The sequence below is a fragment of the Vipera ursinii genome (genome assembly GCF_947247035.1).
Source record: "Vipera ursinii genome assembly, chromosome: 1".
NCBI classification, from domain to species: Eukaryota; Metazoa; Chordata; class Lepidosauria; order Squamata; family Viperidae; genus Vipera; species Vipera ursinii.
In genome coordinates this window covers 161,963,627-161,989,357 of record NC_139512.1, presented here as the reverse complement: position 1 = coordinate 161,989,357, position 25,731 = coordinate 161,963,627, and the positions used below count along the sequence as shown (strand labels likewise).

The 25,731-nt window shown below is 42.0% G+C and overlaps 1 protein-coding gene across 3 annotated transcripts in view; it reads right to left on the bottom strand.

The window, feature by feature from the left end:
* AGPS (alkylglycerone phosphate synthase) overlaps positions 1-23,651 on the bottom strand; it is a 73,003-nt gene extending 49,352 nt beyond the window's left edge. For all 3 annotated transcript variants that reach the window (XM_083357020.1, XM_083357021.1, XM_083357022.1), the window contains exon 1: positions 23,433-23,651. In XM_083357020.1, coding sequence (XP_083213146.1) covers positions 23,433-23,629 — 197 coding nt within the window. In that variant the 5' untranslated portion in view covers positions 23,630-23,651. The remainder of the gene's footprint in view (positions 1-23,432) is intronic.
* Between the last annotated feature and the right edge of the window lie 2,080 nt (positions 23,652-25,731).

Sequence of the window (25,731 nt, the reverse complement as noted above, 5' to 3'; positions counted from 1 at the left end):
CTCCTCCCCCCCCTGCTTTTATTTCGGTGTTTTTTTTTTTTGCAATCCCAAATCCTTCTGCTAGATTAAAAATGTCAAGTTTCCAGAAATGGAAAGCAACAAGGGGGGGGGGGGAAAGCACTCCATAAAAATTATCTGAAATTTGGAGGAAACGATGAAGGACTGTTATATAGAAAGTACTGTTTTTCAAGGGGGAAAAATGAAAAAGGAGAAAAGAGGCAGTTCACTCGGAACATTTAGTGGAATGAAATCAGCATCATTTTCTGAAACTGAAATATTATATTTAACACCAAATTCTACTGCTGTTTCTGATCCTTCCTTTTTAAAAAACCTGTTTCATGGACTTCTGAAAACAGAAGCTGTAACTGTTTCCAATCATAAAACAATTAATTTCATATATTAACTATTCTGCAACTTGAATTGGAAATATTGGGCAATATTTCATAATATTTGGAGAAAAGTTGGAAAAAAATTCAAATGTGTTGAAAAATAACTGTAACTGTTTCCCCAATATCTGATAAACTCTTAAATATCTTAACAAGATTCTCCATGACTGCCTTATGCAAGAATAGGGAATCTCTGATGTTTCAAATGTTCCTCAATATAATTCTGACAAACTCTCACTATTCCCCAAATTCTATAAAAAATACTGGAAATTGTGGCTTAGTTAACAATTACCATTATCGGGGTAATCCTATTATTAGATCCTGAAGTTGAAACTCAAATACTTTGGCCACCAAATGAGAAGGAAGGACTCACTGGAGAAGAGCCTAATGCTGGGAAAGGTTGAGGGCAAGAGAAGAAGGGGACGACAGAGAATGAGGTGGCTGGATGGAGTCACTGAAGCAGTAGGCGTGAGCTTAGATGGACTCCAGAAGATGGTAGAGGACAGGAAGGCCTGGAGGAACATTGTCCATAGGGTCGCGATGGGTCAGACACAACTTCGCAACTAACAACAACCACCTATTATCAGAATAACATTTTTTTCCTATACATTCATTAACGTACGGATGGATTAAAAAAAACCCTTCAAATTGTTTGGGGCTCAACTTTTCTTTGATATAAAGGGCTATTCCTCTTTTCTTTTGGGATGATGATGCAAAGAAAAGTTTGCCTATTTTTGGTTGCTCTAGAATTTTGGTATGTTGTCTCTTAATGTGCGTTTCTTGGAGACAAATCATATCCATATTTAATTTTTGTAAGCGTGTGAAAGTTTTTCTTCTTTTTGAGGGATAATTTAGGCCGTTAATATTTACTGATAGTATCTCCATCTCTTCCATCCTTTTCAGTTATAGCTGGGTCTTAATCTTCTAGTCAATCTTATCTGTCTCTGGTCTCTTGGTCTTGCACCTTCTTCTGAATAGGCATATGTGGTTTGGGTTTCTTTGGTCTCTTCCCTCTCTTTTTGGTTGGCCTCACCTTGAACTGGCAATTCCTCTTGTTTTTGGGGTTCCGGATTGTCTTTCTCCAAAAAGGCTCTGTGACTGTCAAAAAACTCCAATGCTTTAAGTGGTGTATCCAGTCTGTATCTTTTTGTATCCCAGTAGAGTAAAATCCCTTCTGGAATCAGCCATCTAAAATTCACTCCTTTTTCAACAAGTTTCTTAATTAAAAATTGGTAGTCTCTTTGAGCATCTCTTATCCTTCTAGGAATTCGCTTTAGAATCACAATTTCTTTTTCTTTGTATTTCAATGGCTCATCTCTTACTTTTCTCAGGATTTCATCTCTTATGGCTCTTTTTAAAAATCTGACATGGACTTCCCTGGGCACCTTATTTCTTCTAGCATAATCTGAGCTGACACGACAGACCTGATTGACCTCTCCTTGTATTTGTGACTTCCCCGAGCCTAGAACGTCTGCCAGCAACTCTGTCATCAATTCTAGAAGATCCTCTTGTCTTCTTGCATGTTTTGGAATCTTAGGAAATACGACGCCCGCTCCATTTCTATGGCCATCAAAGAATCTTCCAGTTCTCCATTTATTTGGATGAGTTTTTGGTTTTCATCTTTCAGGTCTGCTATTTGATGGTCAACCTCCGTTGACTTATTTTCCATTTTTTGGATTCTTGGCTGGTTTTCTGCAATCATCTTTTTGAAGACTGCCAATTGAGAATCTATGTTGTTGATTTTTTGGTTCATTTTGTCACTTTTCAACTCTTCGTGGTTTTTAGTTGCTGTGGCGGACTGGGCAGCATTGGCATCAAAAATTGCTTGTAAGATAGCTTGGGTATCCTTCTGTTGGGTATCGGTCTTCTCCTGTTGTAACATTGTAGTTATTGATTTCTGGTAGACTGGGCTTGCAGAAGTAGAGGCAGGAGCAGAAGAGCCTTTTTTTCCAAGTTTGGATAAATTAGAAATACTGATCTTTTCCTTCAAATCGTGTGGTATCTCCGCCCAATGGTTTTGTAATCCAGGGAGCTCCTAATAGTTAGGAGAGATGAATTATCAAAAATAGTAGAGGTAGTAAAAAATAAAAGGAACAAAAAAAAATAGAAGTTCCAAAAAGGTAGCACATGAGCAAAAGGGAAAAAAGAAAATAATAATAATAAAAAAGCAAAGATAAAGATAGTGATGATAATAAAAAATGAGAATAGAGGGAGCCAAAAAGTTGAAAAATAGTGGAGGAAAAAGAGGAGATGCCCCAAAAATAAAAATAAGGAAAAGAGCCCACAAAAGGCTAATAAAAAAGAGATAAAAATAAAAAAACAAAAATTTTCAATAAGAAATATAGTAAAAGTAAATTAGTTATATGAGTGATATAAATTGGTCAAATGCAATAAAAATAGGTAGAAGCTTCCAAGTTACAATCCAAAAAGTTATATTCAGAAGTAAAGGTAAAGGTAAAGGTTCCCCCGCACATGTGTGCTAGTCGTTTCCGACTCTAGGGGCCGGTGCTCATCTCCGTTTCAAAGCCGAAGAGCCAGCGCTTGTCTGAGGACATCTCCGTGGTCATGTGGCCGGCATGACTAGATGCCAAAGGCGCACGGAACGCTGTTACCTTCCCACCGGAGTGGTCCCTATTTTTCTACTTGCATTTTTACGTGCTTTCGAACTGCTAGGTTGGCAGAAGCTGGGACGAGTAACAGGCGCTCACTCTGTTACGCGGCACTCGGGATTCGACCCGCCAAACTGCCGACCTTCCGATCGACAAGCTCAGCGTCCTAACCCACTGAGCCACCGCGTCCCTATTATATTCAGAAGTAGGTAGTAACAATTCCAAATCTCTGTGTACTTACAGTCCAGGGGAATCAAATAGCTTCAAGGACAAACTTATTTAAGCAATAATCCTCAAAAGCGAACAGGCCGAAAAGACCAAAGGGAGTCCTTTTTTCTTTCAAAAACAGAGATGCCAAAAACCTTCAGGGCGGTATCTGGGTGAATAGCCAAATTCCAGTGTGAGATAAAGCCGTTCAAGAAGGGTAGGTGAAATTTTCAAGTTTCACCACTAGATGGGATTATCCAGTCCCACCCTTTGCAGGGAAAATACAATAGAAGGAGCGAGAGGGGAAAAAAACCTTTCAAGTTTAAAAAGAATTAAAAATTAAAATAAATAAATAAATAAATAAATAAATAAATAAATAAATAAATAAATAAATTTATTAATAAATGAATGAATGAATGAATGAATGAATTTCTATACCGCCCTTCTCAATGAATGAATGAATGAATGAATGAATGAATGAATGAATGAATGAATTTCTATACCGCCCTTCTCCCGAAGGACTCAGGGCGGTGTACAGGGCAGTAAAAGCTTTACATACAAAAGTTAAAATTAAATTAAATTAATTAAGCCTTAACAATAAATAATTAAAAATACCCCAAACCCTTAAACCAGGCTGGCCTGTTCAAATAAATAGGTTTTCAGATCCTGGTGGAAAGAGCGAAAGTCGGGAGCCATCCGGAGGTCAACCGGTAATTGATTCCAGAGGGCTGGCACGCCCACAAAGAATGCTCTCCCCCTGGGGGCTGCAAGCCGACACTCTCTGGCCAACGGCACCCTGAGGAGGCCCTCTCTGTGGGAGCGCACAGGACAAAGGGAAGATGACGCCGGCAGCAGGTGATCCCATAAGTAGTCCGGACCCATGCCATTTAGGGCTTTATAGGTAATCACCAGCACCTTAAATCTCACCCGGAGGGCAACTGGAAGCCAATGCAGCTCGCGGAGAAGAGGTGTTACATGGGAGTATCGGCAGACCCCCATCACAACTCGCGCGGCCGCATTTTGCACCAGCTGAAGCCTCCGAGTGGTCCTCAAGGGCAGCCCCATGTACAGAGCATTGCAGTAGTCTATACGAGAGGTCACGAGTGCGTGACTGTACGCAAGGCATCCCGGTCCAGATAGGGTCGCAACTGGCGCACCAGGCGAACCTGGACAAAAGCCCCCCTGGTCACAGCTCCTACATGGTCATCCAAACTGAGCTGTGAATCCAGGAGGACACCCAAGTTGCGAGCCCTATCAACGGGGGGTAACACCTCACCCATGGTTAAAGATGGAGTAAACTGAATTTCCCGGGATGCCAAAACGTACAACCACTCGGTCTTGTCGGGATTGAGCCGAAGCCTGTTCCTCCCCATCCAGACCCAAACCGCCTCTAGGCAACGGGACATCACATCGAGGGCATCACTGGGGTGGTTTGGGGTGGAGATGAAAAGCTGGGTATCATCGGCGTATTGATGATACCCCACTCCAAAACCACGAATGATCTCGCCCAGCGGCTTCATATAGATGTTGAACAGGAGAGGCGAGAGGACCGACCCGTGAGGAACTCCACAAACGAGAGGCCTCGAGGCTGACCTCTGCCCTCCTGTCAACACCGACTGCGAACGTCCCAGGAGGTAGAAGGAGAACCACTGAAGAACAGTGCCCCCCACTCCCAACCCTGAGGCGCCGCAGTAAGATACCATGATCGATGGTATCGAAAGCCGCTGAGAGATCTAATAGAACTAGGACAGAGGAGCAACCCCTGTCCTGAGCCCGCCAGAGATCATTCACCAGCGCGACCAATGCCATCTCTCTGCTATACCCGGGCCTAAAGCCCGATTGGTACAAGTCCAGATAATCCGCTTCCTCCAGGAACAGAGGGAGCTGATGCGCCACCACGCTCTCAACAACTTCGCAAGAAAGCGAAGGTTGGAGACCGGATGATAGTTATTCAAAATAGCCGGGTCCAGGGCAGGCTTCTTGAGGAGAGGCCTCACCACCGCCTCCTTCAAGGCAGCAGGAAAGCTACCCTCGCTCAAAGAAGCAGTTATCACTGCTTGGAGCCAGCCTCGTGTCCCCTCCCGAGCCGCATAGACCAGCCAGGAGGGGCACGGGTCCAATAAACACGTGGTGGAGCTCAGCTTCCCCATGATCCTGTCCACATCTTCCGGAGTCACAGGGTCGAACTCTTCCCAGATAACATCACCAAGATCGCTCATGTCATCTCCGTCAGACTCTGCCCAGTCGGAGTCCAGACCGGCCCGAATCCGAGCGATTTTGTCCGACAGATGTTGGCTAAACTCCTCGGCACAACCCTGCAAGGGCTCCTCCCTCATCTCCTGATTAAGGAGGGAGCAGGTCACCCTGAACAGGGCAGCCGGGCGATTTTCTGCGGACGCAATGAGGGCAGCAAAGTAATTAGACTTTGCCGCCCTCATCGCAGCGAGATAAGACCTCGTAGAGGACCTTAGTCGCAATCGGTCGGATTCAGACCGGCTGGATCTCCAACAGCTCTCTAGGCCCCGTCTCCAACACTTCATCTCCCGGAGCTCAACGGAAAACCATGGAGCCCACTGGGATCTGCACCGGGTCAGGGGCCGCATGGGTACAACACAGTCGAGTGCCTCCATGGCTGCCCTTTCCCAGGCTTCCACCAAGGCATCGGCCGGGCTGTGAGTGAAGGTGGCAGGCGGGGATCCAAGCGCCACCTGAAACCACTCAGGGTCCATTAGGCGCCTGGGGCGGAACCATCTTGTCGGTTCCGTGGCCCAGTGACGGGGGGTGGCGAAACGGAAGGCCAGCCGCAGGAGATGATGATCGGTCCATGACAGGGGTATAATAATTGGAGAACCCCCACCCAGATCATCTAACCACCATCCAGATATAAAAACAAAATCAAGCATGTGACCCCCCCCATGAGTCGGGCCCTGAATTATTTGCGTCAGGTCCATGGCCGTCATGGAAGCCATGAACTCCCGAGCCAACTCTGATGATCCCCCCAGGGATGGTAGATTAAAGTCCCCCAAAATCATAAGTTTGGGGAACTCAATCACCAAACCCGAGAGGATATTGAGAAGTTCAGGCAGGGCTGCTGCTACACGACTAGGCGAAAGGTACACCAGCAGCAAGCCCAACTGAGCCCTAGGGCCACATCTCAGGAGGAGTGACTCACATCCAGATATCTGGACAACGGTGGCCTCCCACGGACATAAGGTCTCCCTCACCACCACCGCCACACCCCACACTGAGCCTGAGGCCAGTGGAGCACCCGGAAACCTGGAGGGCAAAGTTCAGTCAGAGGGACACCACCCTCTAGGCCCAACCAGGTCTCCGTAATGCAAGCCAGGAAAAAAAGTTACAAAAAGTTGAATCACACACAGCATCCACAAGGCGGCATTATTTCCCTGTAATTGAATGACAGCCAAATTCTCTTTTAATCAGGTAAGTTTTCCCAACAAAATAAATTCACGTTAAATATAAAGACACACCATTCAAATTTTGGTAAGTATCTTTAATATCTGGCAAATAATTTTGATGGTGTGGACCCCCAAGAGTCATATTTTAAGAAACACTGTCACAGTTTATATTGATTTTACAATTTTTGAGTAATTTTAATTATGTTTTTGTTAATTGATTGGTTGGTTGCCATTACAAATAATTTTATTTTTGTTTGTTGCAGTCTGCAACCTCTCTCTCTCTCTCTCTCTCTCTCTCTCTCTCTCTCACACACACACACACACACACACACACACCGTCCCAACCCCTGTAGTAAAACAAGACAGTGTAAGGGCTGAAGCTGGTAAAGCATAAAGGTATAATTATTACTTAAACATGGAATAAATATTCATTAACTCAGAGAAAGAGGAGGAATATGTAAATCCTAGTGCTGACATACAGACTTTAATTCCAGTATTTGAATGTTTAGCTATGTAGTTTCTGAAGCTATTGTTGTTATGTTACTATGTGCAGTGTTGTTTCTGGTATGTAAAGATACTGCCGTGGTTAATGTGAAATCTGACCAATGGTAATATGGGAATGATTTTCTTTTGTTTCCAAAGGACACAAAGCAATGAGTCCATTTGCAATTAATCTCAAGAAGACAGAAAAAAAAATCTTAACACTATCCAAACGCTTTACTAGAAATCCTGGAAATAAGGGAAATCAATAAATGCTAATGGTTTTATTACTTTTGACTAGATTCATGTCAGGATGAAAACTATATAGTACAATTAGTAAAACAATATCCTTTACATGTAATACAAATACAGGTATTCTTATGAAGGCAATTAAGACGGAATTTCCACCACTAAGTGATGCAGTCATAAAGCATAATGTCAATTGACCATATTGCTTGGCAATGGCAATCCTTGCAGTCCCCACACATCATTAAGCCAGGATCATGGGTTATTAAGACTCCTCCTTGCAACTTCGTGCCAGTTCCAACAGCCAAAGGCAGTGGAGAGATTGGCAAGAAGTTGCAAGTTCCAAGCAGACCTTAGCTGGCAGGCAAGTAAATAGTTGCTGCTGGGTGAGAGAGCAAAGGGGTGCGGATAGCTAGGGAGGCACAGGGCAAGCATAGGGGGTTTGGATACTGCTGCTGGATGGGAAAGGGAACACAAGGGTACACAAGTGGCGTGTGTGTGTGAATGGTTGGCGATGGTGTGTGATTGGATGGTGAGGCACAGTGCAATGCAATGAGGTTCAGGGAAGGTATGCGGGTGGGAGAGACTTACCCAAGCAACTTAGCCTGTAGGCTTCTCCATTGAATTTGCTTCTGGGAAACTGCCAGGGAAGGTCACACATTGCATTCATGTACATTGGAACAATGCAACCATTATAAGTGCAACCCTGTTTTCAAGAGCCCAGATTGAAATCACATGACCATGAGGGTGCAGGAATGGCTGGAACTTTCGAGGACTGGTTGTAACCACCACTGGTTGTTACATGTTCGTTCAGTGCTGTTGTAACTTTGAACAGTTGTTGAATGAGTGATCATTAGTTAAGGTTAACCATTAACTTATATATACAGGTTCTCCCACATAGACTGCCATGTTGTCTCATCACAGGGACTGTTCAGGAGTATATATATGCCAAGTTTATATATTCCCAGAAGGGTCACTCAAGGCATGAGGGTCATCTCAGCTGACTAGCTAAAGCAAATAGGTACCTAGAGGGAGCAGCAGTATAAGATGCTGAAGGCAGATAATCATTTTAGTGATAAAGACAAAGGCATCAATTCATGTTGTACAAAAGAAGGAAATAATAAACTTCCTACATTTTACCAAGAAAAATCACAAAGATAAAAAATATGAGATGATTAACTTTATAGTGCCAGTGTCATGGTTCCAATAGATAGAGCTAAATAAATCAGAACTCCGAGGCTAGAGGCTTCCTCAAAGAACATGTTTATTGGATACAAAATATCGGCATGGTCAAAACTGAAACCAAGGCTAAAATTCCCTCCAAAGTGTTACACCATCACGAAGTCAAACTTCCCACCCCAGTGCTATGCAATCAGCTACATTCTCCAATAAAATATTTAGCCAGCTTTCTAACAAATCGTCCAAACCCCTAACATAACCGACAGAATGACCTTGGTTCCCATGGGACACAGAATTGTTTAGACTAGCCAAAATCCTCCGCAACCTAAAACGAGCAAGATGGCTGCAGCCAGGTTCGTTGTAGAGTTGAGAGACAGATGGTGAGCCCTTCAAATTAGACAGCGCTCAACAAACTACTGAGGATGACCTGAGGAAGAGCCTTCAGGACATCAATTGCTGATGTTGCCATATAGGTAAAGAAAACCTGAAGCTGCAAAGAGAATTACAATAAGAACATGGAGCATAAAAAACAGGAACACAAGGAAAGTTCAACACAGTGAAGCATCAGGTAGTGTCATATGCAACAGCCTATTGTAATTGTCGCTGCATTGAGATTTTCTATGCAACAGTGCTTTTATAAAAGATGCACTGCGTCTCAATTATATTCCAGGTGCAATTTATAGTGCTCATCTTTAAAACCCTAAACTAATCAGGTACTGGATATCTTCAGTTCCTTTCTCAGAGTTGAACCGCCTGTCCAGTAAGAACTAGGAGACAAAGCTTTCTCAGAGACCCACTACTGAGGGAATGCCATTTTCAAGACTCTGGGCTCTTCTTAGTAATATAGTTCTCTTTTTGGTCAATTTACTGAGTGACTATCTAAACTACTTTTTCCTTATGTTTTCAGTGAAGTGGAAAAAGCATGGCTCATCAGAAAGGCATATGAGAACAAGTACACAGTATGCTAAAGACTGGCTCACTACACTAATTGGTTTTAGTTGTATTGGGTTTTCTGTTTTTAATCTTCTAATATTAACAATATAATTGTCAGAATCTCCAGCAATGAAGCAGCATAAAAGCTATAGTAATACATAAGAAATAAAAATATGCAGGTGGTGTACCTTTGGTTCATGATTTTGTTGAACATTCTTCCCATATTGTAACCTACCTTCATTTGTTTCCCTTCCTCTAATTTAGGATTAAGAAACACTTTAGTGAGGTTAAAGGCAATGGGTTAGAAACCAGTAAACCATCAGTTCTACTCCCACTTTAGGCCCAAAACCAGCTAGGTGACTTTGGGCCAGGAATGCTTTCTCAATCCTAGGAAAAAGACAATGGCAAGACACTTCTGAAAATGCAGCTGAGTAAATTGCATTGCATGGACTTGTTCAAGTAGTTGTCAGGAGTGTCTACACATACACAAAAAGATTGAAGGGTTATCTCTATTATATGCATTAGTTGTTTATGCCATTTATCCTCACAACCTCTTATGGTTTTACTATAGTTCTGTAGCTAACTTGCCTCTTTTTAGCATTTTAGCACAAATCAACGAAATATTTCCAGTTCATCACTGACTAAATAGGATATCTTGTCACCATTTTACCACTTATAAACTGAGCTACTTTTCTTTTTCTCACCATAAAATAAGGCAAGACTACCTATCTGTATTTTTGCACTCTCCTATTGGTCAGCTGTAGGGACTTCCAGTTGTCCTCTGAAAAGATCTGTGCATGTTTGGAAAACACGGAGGGTACTAGAGATCTTGAAAAAATGTTAAGAGTTTGGAGTGTGCAAGATATGCCATAATGATGTTTTCTGTTATCGTAAAGCCTTTTGTGTATCATGGTACTACACAATACATAGGTTGTCCTTAGTTTACAACCATAGTTGGGAGTGGAAGTTCCGTCCCTGAGTAATGTGGGTTGTACAGCATGACATCATGTAACAGCACCAATTAGCGTCAGCTGTGATTGATGTAGCTGTTCTTAACCAAGATTGTTAAGTAAGTATTCATCCCAATGCAAGCCATTTCAAGCTTGGTGCCTCCCAAACCTGAGCCTTCCAGATTTGCAAGATTCTATTAATGAAGCCTTACAAAAAAGTAGAATTAATTCATTTAATCAAGTTTCCTATCTGGTTTTCCTGGGAGGCTTCCAATATGCACAAGGACAGCTTACTTGACAAGTATTGTAGAATATGCATTTCTTGTTGGTGGAATGTAGTTAAGTTACCTATTTCAAAATGAACTTGGAATTCTTTTCCCATTAAAAATTTATATCAAGAAAATCAGTTAGTGGCAGCATCAATCTGGACACAGACGTTAAGCAAAGTTGGCCCTCTTTAATACTTGGATGGAAGATCCTCATGGAATCCCAGGGCTATACACTAGATTATGAAGGCAAAATAGCATCCTCGAAGAGAATGGCAAATTATTTCCATGTTGGCGCCCAAAACACTAGGCAGACATGTCCATGAAGTCACCTGAGTTTTGCTTGACTCAAAGAATATTTTATTTCAGGTAAGCTCATTAGTAAGCTCCTGAATGCATAGAGTATGGTTCATACATATTCTATTTTGAGCACGCACTCATTTATGATGTGCCATTTTTTGCACACCTTTCCAAAACTTTCCCTTATTATTCTTTTGTCACACACTGAACTCTAAAAGGCCCACAGCTCATTAGTTTTTTCCAATATGCTCTGCCCAGAACGGCCCTTTATTTAAAGAATATGTACATTTATTTCAAAAAGACATGTTTCCTCTAACCCCACCACCACCACCACCACCACATGTATCCTTACTATTTTAGCAAGCTGCAGTCTAAGCCATCCTGGCTAAATGTAACAAAATTCCTCAAGGCCAAAGAAGAGAACAAGTTAGAGATCCCTTCAAATGTTAGCAAAAGGCAAACATGAGGAAAGTTCAAGAGCCTATTGGGATGTTTACAATTCCATCGTTTGTTCATCCAAGGCTTTGATTCTTCTTTCAACATTATGTGCTGCAAATTAATTCACAAAACATTAAATTAAGATTAGATTGAGCTTTGAGCTCTTGAATTAAAGGTGAGTTATAAATCCAATAAAAACACTGGGGCTCAGAGTTATATTGCTCTTTGTAAACCTGCTAAATTTTGCTGCTTTACATACATGAACGGATTGATGTATTTCATAGTCCTCCTTTCAGAACAATTCAAGATCTATTTACAATTATTCATAAAATCTCTATACATTTTAAAAAGGAAATATTAAGTCTAAGATTACCTGCCATGCATAGAAAAGTTATAAATAACTGAGACATGAAAACTTACTACAGACAGAAGTTAAAGAATTAAAAGCAAATGTTTATGAACTCTGCAAAGTTTTATATCTGCAATTGTGCATGTCTAGCACGTCTAGCAGAGACATCACCCTGTCAACAAAAGTCCGTATAGTCAAGGCTATGTATGGTCTTCCCAGTTGCAATGTATGGCAGTGAAAGTTGGACGTAAGAAAGGCTGAGCGCCAAAGAATTGAGGCCTTTGAACTCTGGTGCTGGAGAAGACTCCTGCGAGTCCCTTGGACTGCAAGGCGATCAAACCGGTCAATCCTAGAGGAGATCAACCCTGACTGCTCTTTAGAAGGCCAGATCCTGAAGCTAAAACTCAAATACTTTGGCCACCTAATGAGAAGGAAGAACTCACTGGAGAAGAGCCTAATGCTGGGAAAGGTTGAGGGCAAGAGAAGAAGGGGACGACAGAGAATGAGGTGGCTGGATGGAGTCACTGAAGCAGTAGGCGTGAACTTAAATGGACTCCAGAAGATGGTAGAAGACAGGAAGGCCTGGAGGAACGTTGTCCATAGGGTCGCGATGGGTCGGACACGACTTCGCAACTAACAACAACAACAACAGCAGCACTTTAACCTTTATTTCCAACTGCTATAAAGAAAACACATTTGCTACCTTTTTGGGACTTCTATTTTGTTTTTGGTTCCCTTTACTTTTTACTACCTCTACTATTTTTGATAATTCGTCTCTCCTAACTATTAGGTGCTCCCTGGATTACAAAACGTAACCATTGGGCGGAGATACTACACGATTCGAAGGAAAAGATGAGTATTTCTAATTTATCCAAATTTGGGGGGGAAAAAGCTATTCTGCTCCTGCCTCAACTTCTGCAAGCCCACTCTACCTGAAATCAATAACTACAATGTTACAACAGGAGAAGACCGATACCCAACAGAAGGATACCCAAGCTATCTTACAAGCAATTTTTGATGCCAATGCTGCCCAGTCCGCCACAGCAACTAAAAACCACGAAGAGACAAAATGAACCAAAAATTCAACAACATACATTCTCAATTGGCAGTCTTCAAAAAGATGATTGCAGAAAACCAGCCAAGAATCCAAAAAATGGAACATAAGTCAACGGAGGTTGACCATCAAATAGCAGACCTGAAAGATGAAAACCAAAAACTCATCCAAATAAATGGAGAACTGGAAGATTCTTTGATGACCAGCTCAGATTATGCTAGAAGAAATAAGGTGCCCAGGGAAGTCCAGGTCAGATTTTTAAAAAGAGCCATACGAGATGAAATCCTGAGAAAAGTAAGAGATGAGCCGTTGAAATACAAAGAAAAAGAAATTGTGGTTCTTAAGCAAATTCCTAGAAGGATAAGAGATGCTCAAAGAGACTACCAATTTTTAATTAAGAAACTTGTTGAAAAAGGAGTGAATTTTAGATGGCTGATTCCAGAAGGGATTTTACTCTACTGGGATACAAAAAGATACAGACTGGATACACCACTTAAAGCATTGGAGTTTTTTGACAGTCACAGAGCCTTTTTGGAGAAAGACAATCCGGAACCCAAAAAACAAGAGGAATTGCCAGTTCAAGGTGAGGCCAACCAAAAAGAGAGGGAAGAGACCAAAGAAACCCAAACCACATATGCCTATTCAGAAGAAGGTGCAAGACCAAGAGACCAGAGACAGATAAGATCGACTAGAACAAGGCTTTTCAACCGGTGGTACGCGTACCACTAGTGGTACGTGAGCACCTGGCTGGTGGTACGCGGCGTCGCCTTCCTTCCCCCCCGCTGCCTCCTCCCCACCCCCACGCTCCTTCCCAGCTCACTTGCTGCTCGAAAGCACGCTGCTTGGCAGAAGCCTGCAGGAACCCTACAGAGGGCGCGCACAGGCGCAGAGCGAGGCCCCGCCCTCCCCAGGGACTTCTTGTGCAGCAACCGGATTGACTTCTGATTGGTGCTTCTTCGGGGCACACATGGCCGGGAAGGCACGTAGGAGTCCCAGGTACCTGTAAGGCAATTGGCCTGCTTGGCCCCGCGTGAGCGCCTTGCCGGCCTCCGAACCCTGCCTTTCAAGCAGGAGCGGCTTTCAAGCCCCGGGCTCAACAATCAACCAAGGGGGGGATCCGTGCAGCAGCCCGGCTACCTGGCCTGGCAGCCACTCGTTCTGCCGATCAGCTGGGAGGCTGAGACACCGGATTTGAGCCATGGACCAGAGGAGAACACCACGGATCAGCTGGGAGGCTGGGAGTCTGGATCCTATGCCGCCAGGCAGCTGGAAGTCCCAGCGGGTGGCCCCGAAACCGCCGAACAGCCGGGAGCATCGGCAACCTTCTCTAGGAGCTGCCAGTCAGCTGGGAGCCCGAGGCTTGACAGCCGCTCCTGCTCAAAAGCACCAGCACTCCCAGGTGACTGGCTGCCACGAGAGAAGGTTGCCGATGCTCCCAGCTGTTCGGCGGCAGCGGGGCCACCTGCCGGGTCTTCCAGCTGGCCGGCAGCATAGGATCCGGACTCCCAGCCTCCCACCGGATCAGCGGTGTTCTCCTCTGGTCCGCGGCTCAAATCCGGAGTCTCAGCAGGCAGGTGCCCGGGATCAGCGTTTCTGAATGGGATTTCTAAGTGCGACTCAGCTGATCCCGGGCTCCTGCCCGGCTCACTTGCTTGCGGAAAAGAGGCTGCTTGCTAAATGACCTGGGCAGCAGCCCGGGATCAGCGTTTCTGAGTGTGATTTCTAAGCATGACTCAGATGATCGCGGGCTCCTGCCTGGCTCACTTGCCTGCGAAAAAGAGGCTGCTTGCTAAGTGAGCCCAGGATCAGCTGAGTCACGCTCGGAAGCCACGCTCAGAACGCTGTTCCCGGGCTGCTGCCCAGCTCACTTAGCAAGCAGCTTATTTTCCACAAGCGAGCCAGGCAGAAGCCCTGATCAGCATTTCGGAGTGCAATTTCTGAATCGATGATTCAAGAGGTGGAAATTGAAGCCAACAACTGGGCAGACCATAATCCAATAAAAATGACCTGGAAAGGAACTAAGAAGAAACCTAGATGGTCTCTAAATAAATTGATACTGAAGGAAAAAGAATTTCTACAACTAGCTACAAAGGAAATGGAATTTTTCTTCAAAATAAAGAAGAAGGAAGAAACATCACTCCAAAATATTTGGGACACTGCTAAAGTATATTTTAGAGGCTTGGCCATAACTAACATGGCTAAGAAGAACAAAGAAAAACAACTACAACTAAACTTGAGGGAGGAACTCAGAAGACTAGAAGCAGAACTACAAACAGATCCAGATAAAGTATCACTCAAGAAACAAATGGAAATAATAAAGCATAGGTTAAATTTAGCTGAGATGGAACTAATGGCTCAACAGATCAAACGGGCTAAACAGAATTTCTTTGAAAATGGAAATAAGCCAGGAAGATGGCTAGCATATAGATTGAAAAAAGAAAAAGAAAAGAAAATGATAAAGAAATAACAAAATACAAATGGAGAAATAGAGTTTCAAAATGACGCAATGAAAAAAATTGATAAAGAATATTATGAGACACTTTACAAGGCAAAGGAAATCCCCAAGGAAAAAATACAGCAATATTTTAAAAAAGCACACTTACCAAAAGTTTCCCAGAGCATTCAAAATATATTGAATGAACTAATATCAATGATGGAAATTAGAGAAGCTATAAAAAGGCAAAAAAAAAAAAGATAAGACCCCGGGGCCAGACGGACTACCTGCAGAATTCTATACTGCCTTACAAGATATCTTAACTCCAACTTTGAAAGAACTTTGCAATGAAATTCTCCTGGAAAGCAAAATACCAAAGATATGGACTGAAGCTAATATTACTTTAATACCTAAAGAAGATGCAAACCTGACACATATAAAAAATTATAGACCAATCTCATTACTCAATGTGGACTATAAAATATTTGCTTCAATAATGGCAGAAAGAATTAAGAAATTCTTGAGTGAATTTATACATATTGATCAAAACGGCTTTTTACCTAAAAGACAGATAAAAAATAATTTAAGAACAATCCTGGATGTCCTAGAGTACTATGAAGCCCAACCAGGGAAACAGATGGCTCTGATATTTCTTGATGCACAAAAGGCATTTGATAATATAAAATGTTCCAGCAACTTGCCGAAATGGACTTTGGGGAAAACTTTATGAATGCAATCCATGCAATTTATGATAAACAGACTGCTAGAATAATTGTAAATGGAGACTATACAGAAAACTTTAATATTAAAAAGGGCACAAGACAGGGATGTCCTTTATCCCCACTACTGTTTATACTAACTTTAGAAGTATTGAACAGAAACATTAGACAAGACTCTGAGATTAAAGGATTAGAGATAAAGGGTAAAAAATATAAATTACCAGCATTTGCAGATGACTTGGTTTTTATACTGGAAGAAATACTTTTTATACTTTGGAAACGAGCACGGAATTGGTGGATACAATAGAACAATATGGTGATGTGGCAGGTTTGATAATAGAGAAAAAACTAAAGTTTTGACAAAGAACTTAACAGAAAAACAGAAAATGCAACTTGAAAAAAACACAAACCTTCAAATAGTCAAAAAGTTAAGTATTTGGGAATTTACTTAACAGCAAGATGTGCAGCAATAAAAGAGGATAACTATGTAAAATTACTAAAACAAATAAAACTGGACTTAAAAAACTGGAAAAACCTCCAACTTTCAATGCTGGGGAGAATAGCTACAATTAAAATGAACATTTTACCGAAAATACTTTTTCTATTTCAAACCATTCCCGTAAAATTAGAAAAAGCTTTCTTGGACGAACTGAATACCATAATAATGAAATTTATTTGGCAAGGGGAAAAAACACGAATTAAAGTGAAAATGTTACAAGACGTTAGAAAGGGGAGGACTGGGACTCCCAAATTGGAAGTTATATTACCAAGCAGCTATTCTAATGTGGATTAAAGAATGGATAACGCTAAGAGATAAAAGACTATTATATCTTGAGAGGCATGACCTGCAGATCGGCTGGCATGCCTTCTTATGGTATGGAAAGAATAAAGCCCATAGATATGTTCAGAACCATACCATAAGAAACGCACTTCTCTTAGAATGGGAAAAAACTTATATTAAGATACCTGAATGGCTTTCAACAATGGAAGCTTTTGCTTACCCAAACTTAATTATGATAAACTTGTAACATATAAGGACTTAGTGGATAATGAAGGAAGACTAAAATCTAGACAAGACCTATATCAACGTATTGATTTAGCATGGTGGCCATACTTACAAATTCAAACAAGACATGAAAAAGACTTGAAAACAACGGGGCTCTACAATGAACAGACAGAACTCAATCGTATATTGTTAAAAAAAGATGAGAAGCTGATTTAAAAAACTTTACAGGTTTCTGCTTAATCTAAAGATGGAGGAAGAACAAGTTAAAGAAACAATGATAATTTGGGCAAAAAATGCTGGTCACACTATAGAACTTGAAGAATGGGAAAAGTTATGGGATAGAAATATTAGATTAACTAAAGCTGTATCATATAAAGAAAATTTGTATAAAATGTTTTATAGATGGCCCATGACACCAATGAGACTAGCGAAAATGTTTAAAAATACTCCAAATGTTTGTTGGTGAAGGGATTTTATTATGCTTAAGGTTGATGTTAGTAATATTGATATTAGCCAGTGGCCTAAAGGTTAGAACAATTGCCTAAGGTGCAATCGGCCCAGGTTCGAATCTCAGAAGGGTATGGCTGACTGATGAGAACAAGTAAGTTTGAAATGCATATCAGTCTCCCTTTAATTCTTTGTTAGCAAAACCAAAAAAAAAATTACACAAATATGAGCTGTCACTGCTGTGACTACTGCTTGTTGATGGCCTTGGGTTAGGCTGAAACAGAAAATAAGATTTGTCCAATGTTTGGGGCCTAGCAAGGTAATCTAAATACTTAACAAACATCGTGTGTGTGTGTGTGTGTGTGTGTGTGTGTGTGTGTGTGTGTATGTATGTATGTGTATGTATGTGTATATGTATATGTATATGTATATGTATATGTATATGTATATGTATATATGTATGTATGTATGTATGTATGTATGTATGTATGTGTGTGTGTGTAAATTACTAACAAAGAATTTAAAGGGAAACTGAGATGCATTTCTAACTCTTTAGTCTTCATCAGTCAGCTATACCCTTCTGAGATTCGAAGTATGTATGTATATACATACATACATACATACACACACACAGTTGCAAGAAAAAGTATGTGTGTTCTGTACCAGCCTACTACCGGCCCTACAGATAAGGCAGGGACAACCCCTTTACAAGAAGGCAAGAGGCTGGAACTAACCCTGCCAAATTTATGGACACAAAAGCAAACAGAGCAAAAACAAGACACGAACCATGAAACAGGAGCTATTCAAATGGTTGCCTTCAGCAAACCAGCCCTCCCACGCATTCCCCTTTTAAACAGTTCAGGGCGTGGCTTCTCTCTGCCTCCTTCCGAGGTGCCCCATTGCCTTCCTCTGTTTACTCCTGATTGACTGCCTCCTGCGTCGGGCGTCCTTGAACAGGGCCAGCTGTGGGTCATCTTCATCTACACTGACAGGCTCACACAGCTGGGTCTGCGTCGTAATCAGGTGGGAGGGGCCTGGCTGAGGGCTTTCATCAGCAAGCTCTCCAACACCCTCAGCAACCTCTCTAACACCCCCCCTCCTCCTCTGAATCGTCCGACCCAATTGCCGAACCCACAGGCTGACCCTGAATCACAACAATGTGAACCCTTTGGGATCACGTGGAGTTTTGCATGAATTGGCCATAAAATGCGCTCTAAACATCAAGTAAGTCACAACAATAGAAAAACACAGTCTGCTTAAAATAATACTACACAAACATTAGCTGTTGTCATGTTTTAATTGAACATAAGATGGAAACATTCACAGTGCAGGGTGGAAAAAGTATGTGAACCCCTAGCCCAGGGGTCAGCAACCTGAAACAGTGAAAGAGCCACTCGGAACCGGTTCCCTCACAAAAGGAAAAACTGGGAGCTGCAAAAAATGTGTGCGCATGCGCGTACATGCACACATGCGCAGAACAGGATTTGACTGAAGAGTGGAGCCAAGGCGAGATATGCACCTACCCTGCATATTTGAATTGATTGGTTGAACTTTTTTAGTCCCAGGTTTTGTTTTTTTTTGGACTGCACATGGCAGAAGACTGGGAGCCGCTGGAGATGGCTGAAAGAGCCGCATGCAGCTCCGGAGCCACAGGTTGCAGACCTGTGCCCTAGCCTAATGACTTCTCCAAGAGCTAATTGGAGCCAGGAGTGAGCCAACCTTGACTCCAATCAGTGTGATGATATTGGATGTGTTGCTGACAGCTGTCCTGCCCTTTAAAAACACACAACTGTTTTGGGTTTACTGGTCTCAAGAAGCACTGTCTGATGTGAACCATGCCTCGCAGAAAAGAGCTCTCAGAAGACCTACGAGCAAGAATTGTTGACTTGCATGAAGCTGGAAAGGGTTACAAAAGTATCTCCAAAAGCCTTGATGTTCATGTGTCCACGGTAAGACAGACTGACTACAAATGGAGGAGGTTTAGCACTGTTGCTACTCTCCCTAGGCATGGTCATCCTGTAAAAATGACTGCAAGAGCACAGCGCATAATGCTTAATGAGGTAAAGAAGAATCCTAGAGTGTCAGCTAAAGACCTACAGAAATCTCTGGCACATGCTAACATTTGTGTTGACACATCTACAATAAGGAAAACAATGGAGTACATGGGAGGACACCACGGAGGAAGCCATTGCTGTCCAAAAAAAAATTGCAGCACGTTTGAAGTTTGCAAAAGAGCACCTGGATGTTCCACAGCACTACTGGCAAAATATACTGTGGACAGATGAAACCAAAATCGAGTTGTTTGGGAAAAACACACAACACTATGTGTGGAGAAAAAAAGGCACAGCACACCAACATCAAAACCTCATCCCCACTGTAAAACATGGCGGAGGGAGCATCATGGTTTGGGGCTGCTTTGCTGCCTCAGGGCCTGGATGGATTGTTGTCATTGATGGGAAAATGAATTCCAGAGTTTATCAGGACATTTTGCAGGAAAACGTACGATCATCTGTCCTCCAACTGAAGCTCCGCAGAGGATGGGTGATGCAACAGGACAATGACCCAAAGCATACAAGTAATTCAACAAAACAATGGCTTCAACAGAACAGAATACGCCTTCTGGAGTGGCCCAGTCAGAGTCCTGACCTCAACCCGATTGAAATGCTGTGGCATGACCTTAAGAGAGTGATTCACACCAGACATCCCAAGAATATTGCTACACTGACAGAGTTTTGTGAAGAGGAGTGGTCCAAAATTACTCCAGATCGTTGTGCAGGTCTGATCTGCAACTACAGGAAACGTTTGGTTGAGGTTATTGCTGCCAAAGGAGGGTCAACCAGTTATTAAGTCCAAAGGTTCACATACTTTTTCCACCCTGCACTGTGAATGTTTCCATCTTATGTTCAATTAAAACATGACAACAGCTAATGTTTATTTTAAGCAGACTGTGTTTTTCTATTGTTGTGACTTACATGACGTTTAGAGCGCATTTTATGGCCAATTCATGCAAAACTCCACATAATCCCAAAGGGTTCACATACTTTTTCTTGCAACTGTATATATATCTTTGTTTATGTGCAAGCAGCTTTGTAGGTGCTTTATATTGGGAAATTAGTTATATAAAAGCAAACGTTTCATGCTTTAGGTACAGGTGATTGCTTACATGAAAAGAGCATGGTAAGGGGAGGGGGAAAAGGAGTTACTGTATGGTGGAATCTGGGTTGTTGTGTATGAGTCATCATCTAGGAATTATTTTTCTGTACCTTTTGGTTCCTAGTACCAAGACCAGATGTCTTTGTTCTGAAGGGGTATAAAAGGTGGAAGACATCTTTCCTAGTTGTTGTCTTCATCTCTCTACCAGCCACGAAGAGAGATGTGGCCACCCAACTCTATTTTGATCAAAATAAAAGTTGTTTGCTTGCTGAAACCTCGGCTCAGGAGTTTCTTTTGACTCTTTTAAATTCCTAAGTAATGCTGGAGCAATTGTGAGGCTAAGTGTAAAACCTTACATTGGAAATGCAGCCAAAGACCAGGTACCTATTATCATCTCTGGTGGACATGTTCTAAAGCTAAAAGGTTCTGGCTTAAATTACATTTACAGATGGAGATGGTGGTTAAAAAACAAATAGAATTTAAACCAGAATTGTTCTTGTTAGGAATGATAGATCCCAATTATGATAAAGAGACTGGGTATTTAATATTACATGTATTAACAGCAGCGAGAATTATGTATGCCCAATATTGGAAAAATGAGATTTACCAACTTAAGAATTGCTAATCAAGAAAATATTAGACTGCAGAAATGGATTGATTATCTTTAAAGATTAAAGAAAAAGAGCATTTAGTCTACTATAGAACCTGGAATAAATTTTATCAATGGCTAGACAAACAAATTAGAGAGAAAGGAATGTGATACTTATTTTTGACCTTAACCTATTAAGAAAAATATTATAGATTGAAAATTTAACAGTTTACTATAATTTGCTATATCTCATCATTATTCTTACTACTTCTATTGATATATATATATATATATATATATATATATATATATATATATATATATATATATATAAACCCACACAATATGCTATTTGCTAAATATAGAATGTAATTGGGGGAAAACCCAACCCCTCCCCCAACTTTCCTGCTATCCCAACCCCACACCCTATTTCTTCATTTTCCTCCCCACCAATAAAATCTACATTAAAAAAAGAAAACACAATATCTATAATACAGCCATATCTCTACCAAGATTATAATCTTTATATGTAAAGATTACCCAAAATTGCATAGAAGGATGTCCAAATTGTCCAGAAGTTTTCATCACAAAAAAATAACAAGAGCATGATGAAAGTAGAGATATTTTAGGAGTACTAACCAGGTGACTTCCACTGTGCTTCTAACAAAATGTTGTGAATATGTCTTTTGTCAGATGTTCATGGCTATATCATCCTGCAATGTCCCAAATTCGCATGATTTTACACCAGCGGTTCCCAACCTTTTCTATACCCCACGCCCCTAGAACGCTTCTGATATATTCTCCTTCCAAAAGTTTGAAATAACGGCAACCAAGTACGCATATACACTATAATTTTTGAAAACCCAAGTTTTCGTCTCGCACCCCCAGTTGGGAACCCCTGCTTTACACCATTCAAATTAATGTCATGCCATAGTGAGCAAGAACTGTAAGGAGGTGCAAACTTAAATCTGCATCTTCACTGCTGAATTAAGTATGAAAGTATAAGCGTAGGTGCTTAACTTCAAGGTTGACTCAGCCTTCCATCCTTCCGAGGTAGGTAAAATGAGGACCCAAACTGTTGGGGGCAATAAGCTGACTTTGTAAAAATGCCGCTTCTGGGGGGGGAGGGCGAAAGCCCTAATAAGCAGGCATATACATAGAACAAGGGACGCGGTGGCTCAGTGGGTTAGGACGCTGAGCTTGTCGATCAGAAGGTCGGCAGTTTGGCGGGTCGAATCCCGAGTGCCGCGTAGCAGAGTGAGCGCCTGTTACTCGTCCCAGCTTCTGCCAACCTAGCAGTTCGAAAGCACGTAAAAAGGCAAGTAGAAAAATAGGGACCACTACGGTGGGAAGGTAACAGCGTTCCGTGCGCCTTTGGCGTCTAGTCATGCCAGCCACATGACCACGGAGACGTCCTCGGACAAGCGCTGGCTCTTCGGCTTTGAAACGGAGATGAGCACCGGCCCCTAGAGTTGGAAACGACTAGCACGCACGTGCGGGGGAAACTTTACCTTTACCTATACATAGAAAAGAGGTCTTCAAACATGGCTCTTTTATCACTTGTGGACTTCAACTCCCAGAATTCCTCAGTCAGCAATGCTGGCTGAGGAATTCTGGGAGTTGAAGTCCACAAGTCATAAAAAGGCCAAGTTTGAAGACCCCTGACATAGAATGAAGGCTATTGCTAAGCACATTGAGTTGTGCTTCTTAGATTGTAAGCCGCCCTGAGTCTTCAGAGAAGGGCGGGATATAAATGGGATTAAAAAAACAACAACAAAAACTAAGAATTAAGTATGAGAACTAAGCAAACTTTATTACTGAAGTCTGCGAGAGCACTTTCAAAAGCTAAGGAAATTACCAACCTTCTCAATGTATAAACTCCTCTACAGATACCAACAGGTTTGGTCGCTAGGATTCACTGGGACGTCATAAAATTTGCCCGCCTTCCAGACCCACAAAGAAGAGGTTTTGTTTTGTTTTTAAAAATAATATTAATATGTATTTCCTTCGAATGGCCCGAGATACTTCAAGCGAGCAGGGTTACCACCTACCTGGCTATCAGGCAGGAATTACGCGCGAGGAGTTGACTGGCGGCACATTTCAAGCTAACAGGCAGGCAGGGCAGGGCAGGGCGCTGCCTTCCTCTCTCCGGCACCGCTCCATTAAAGGTGTCAGGACGCGGGCGAGCGGACGGCCTGGCCTCTCGGGAAGCCCGCAGGCACCGACGAGAATCCGCAACTGCCGCCCTCGACTAGCTTTCCCCTGGCTTACCGTCTCTTGGGGAAGGTGCCTGCCTGAGATCCTGCTGGCGTCGCGGCCGCTCGCCCTCGGCACTGGCTAGCTGACAGGTGGGCCTCCGAAGCGCTGCGCAGGTGACCCGAAAGGATTCGCAACCTCCGCTGAGCGGCAGACTGGAAACCGCCACCTCCCGCATCTCCCGGCGCTGCTGCTGCTGCTGCCGCCGCCATTTCACTTCCGCGTTGCGCCGTCAGGCGCCGCTGGGGTAGAAAGGTGCGCACAGTGTCCAATAGCAGTTAGAGATGATCCCGTCGTGCACCGCGCCTGCGTGTCTCTCTCTCTCTCTCTCTCTCTCTCTCTCTCTCCCCCCCCCCTCGGTCCTCTGCCCATTTATAAGCATTGACAAAAAAAAAGGGGGAGGGGGAAAAGGGATGCTCCGCCCCTATTGGCAGGGCGAGCGGGTGCTCCCGCCTTCTTCTGAATGGTTCCGCCCGCCTCGAGTTTAATAAGTTCTGAAACCTTCAAAAGGGTCTCGGTGACCCTTTGAACTTGCCCTTCTCAGGGTGTTTTGGTTTTGCTTTCGGAGCTGTGGAAGCTGGCATTTAGCAGAGTAGAGTTTGCAACAATGGCATTCTGTGCTTAATTGTACAATTGTTCGCATATACACAATGCACTGATTGTCTGCTTATTCCACTGTCTGGATTTTCCCCCCCACACAGCCACCGATTAATTAACCAGTTTTAGCCCAGTGTTAGGGCTTTCTGCAAATGTTGCCAGGATGATGATACTTAAGTCATCTTTTTACATACAAAAATTAGGTGAAGACTTGAACCAATTTCCATGGAAAGAATATATTGGATTTTGCTCATACATTGTTTCCAGGAGCTGCAAAAAGGCTTGATAACATAAAGATTTACCCAAATTGCTTAACTCAATTATATGGCTCTTGTTTCCTCTGGTGGGTTGGGGAAGGCTCCTTGCCTGCAAAGACGGCAAGGAGAGTTGCCAAAAGCTTATACATGACAAACTTTTAAAATTCAATGCCTCATAAAGATAAATGTTTCCTGACTGGACAATTAAAGTGACATTGATAGACTTTACTATTGTCAATTTCTTCATGCATTTTTCATTCAGTATCCATTACAAAACATTATTTTGCAGTTTTGTCTATGTGAATTTGGCCTTTTAATTTAACCTATTTATATCTCACCTTTTTTTTTATAAATAACTCAAAATAGTGGGTTAGACCAAGAGAATGGGACTGGCCCAAAATTACCCATCTGGCTTTCATGCCTATGAGAGTTCTAGTAGTCTTTTGGTTTCTAACCTGAAGCTTTAACCACTAGACCAAACTTAGTCTTATACTATAATTATATTATAAATTACAGTATTATTAATATATTTATTTTTCAATGCAAAAATGTGATCAATCTGTATACTAATAGATGAATACAGGAATACATACTTGTAATTCCCAGAGTAATCTGGATTGCATCCTGTATGTCATGGTCTGATCTTCCATATGTTTCTTGTTTATTTTAGGTCTCCTTATGAACTTTTTTGTTTCCAAGTTAAAAGCAAACATCTCCCTCTCGCCCCACTCTCTCTCCCTCCCTCCCCCCCTTACAGAAGAAGTTCAAATAAAATAAGTATTTGGAGTATGCATACATGTAAATATATGAATATATGCATTACCGCGTGGCACTTCAAATAGCCTTGCTTAACAGTGCATTTAAATTCTTCACTATTTTAGACTAACAATAGCAGTTGAAGAAATATGTGAAACAGCATCAGTTTACGTGCCTTAGAAAATATAAACTAACAATAGCCTTGGATATTTTTATTACAGTCTAGTAAAATACCTCAGAAAGTTAAATTTCACCTTATGACAGCCACCATTAGAAGACTTTGAATCTGAGCTATGCACAGACAAGAATAGATTTTGATAAACATGTTGATTTAGGAAGTTTGTTTTTTTTCTGATCTATGGTCATCAAACAAGCAAATAAAAAATACAATAGGCCTCATTGTAAAAGGCGACCTTCCCAATTTCTTAAAAAAAATTAACCAAAGAAATTGAGTAACTGGGTGATACCAAAGCACTTCTCTTTTGAGTGATGTTTAAGTATTACTCAAGAGAACATAGCTTTAAGAACACTGATGCATTTTCATAGTTTTTTTTTTAAAGTACTCTCTGATCTTTAAACTAAGGACAAATTTAAAAAAGAACTTGAGAATGTAGTTTTCTAATTTTGGAACTTGGGTAAATTTTGAATGTTTTAGAAAAATTCATTCAAAAAGCCTCAGATAGTTGCCCTATTAAGGTACCTAT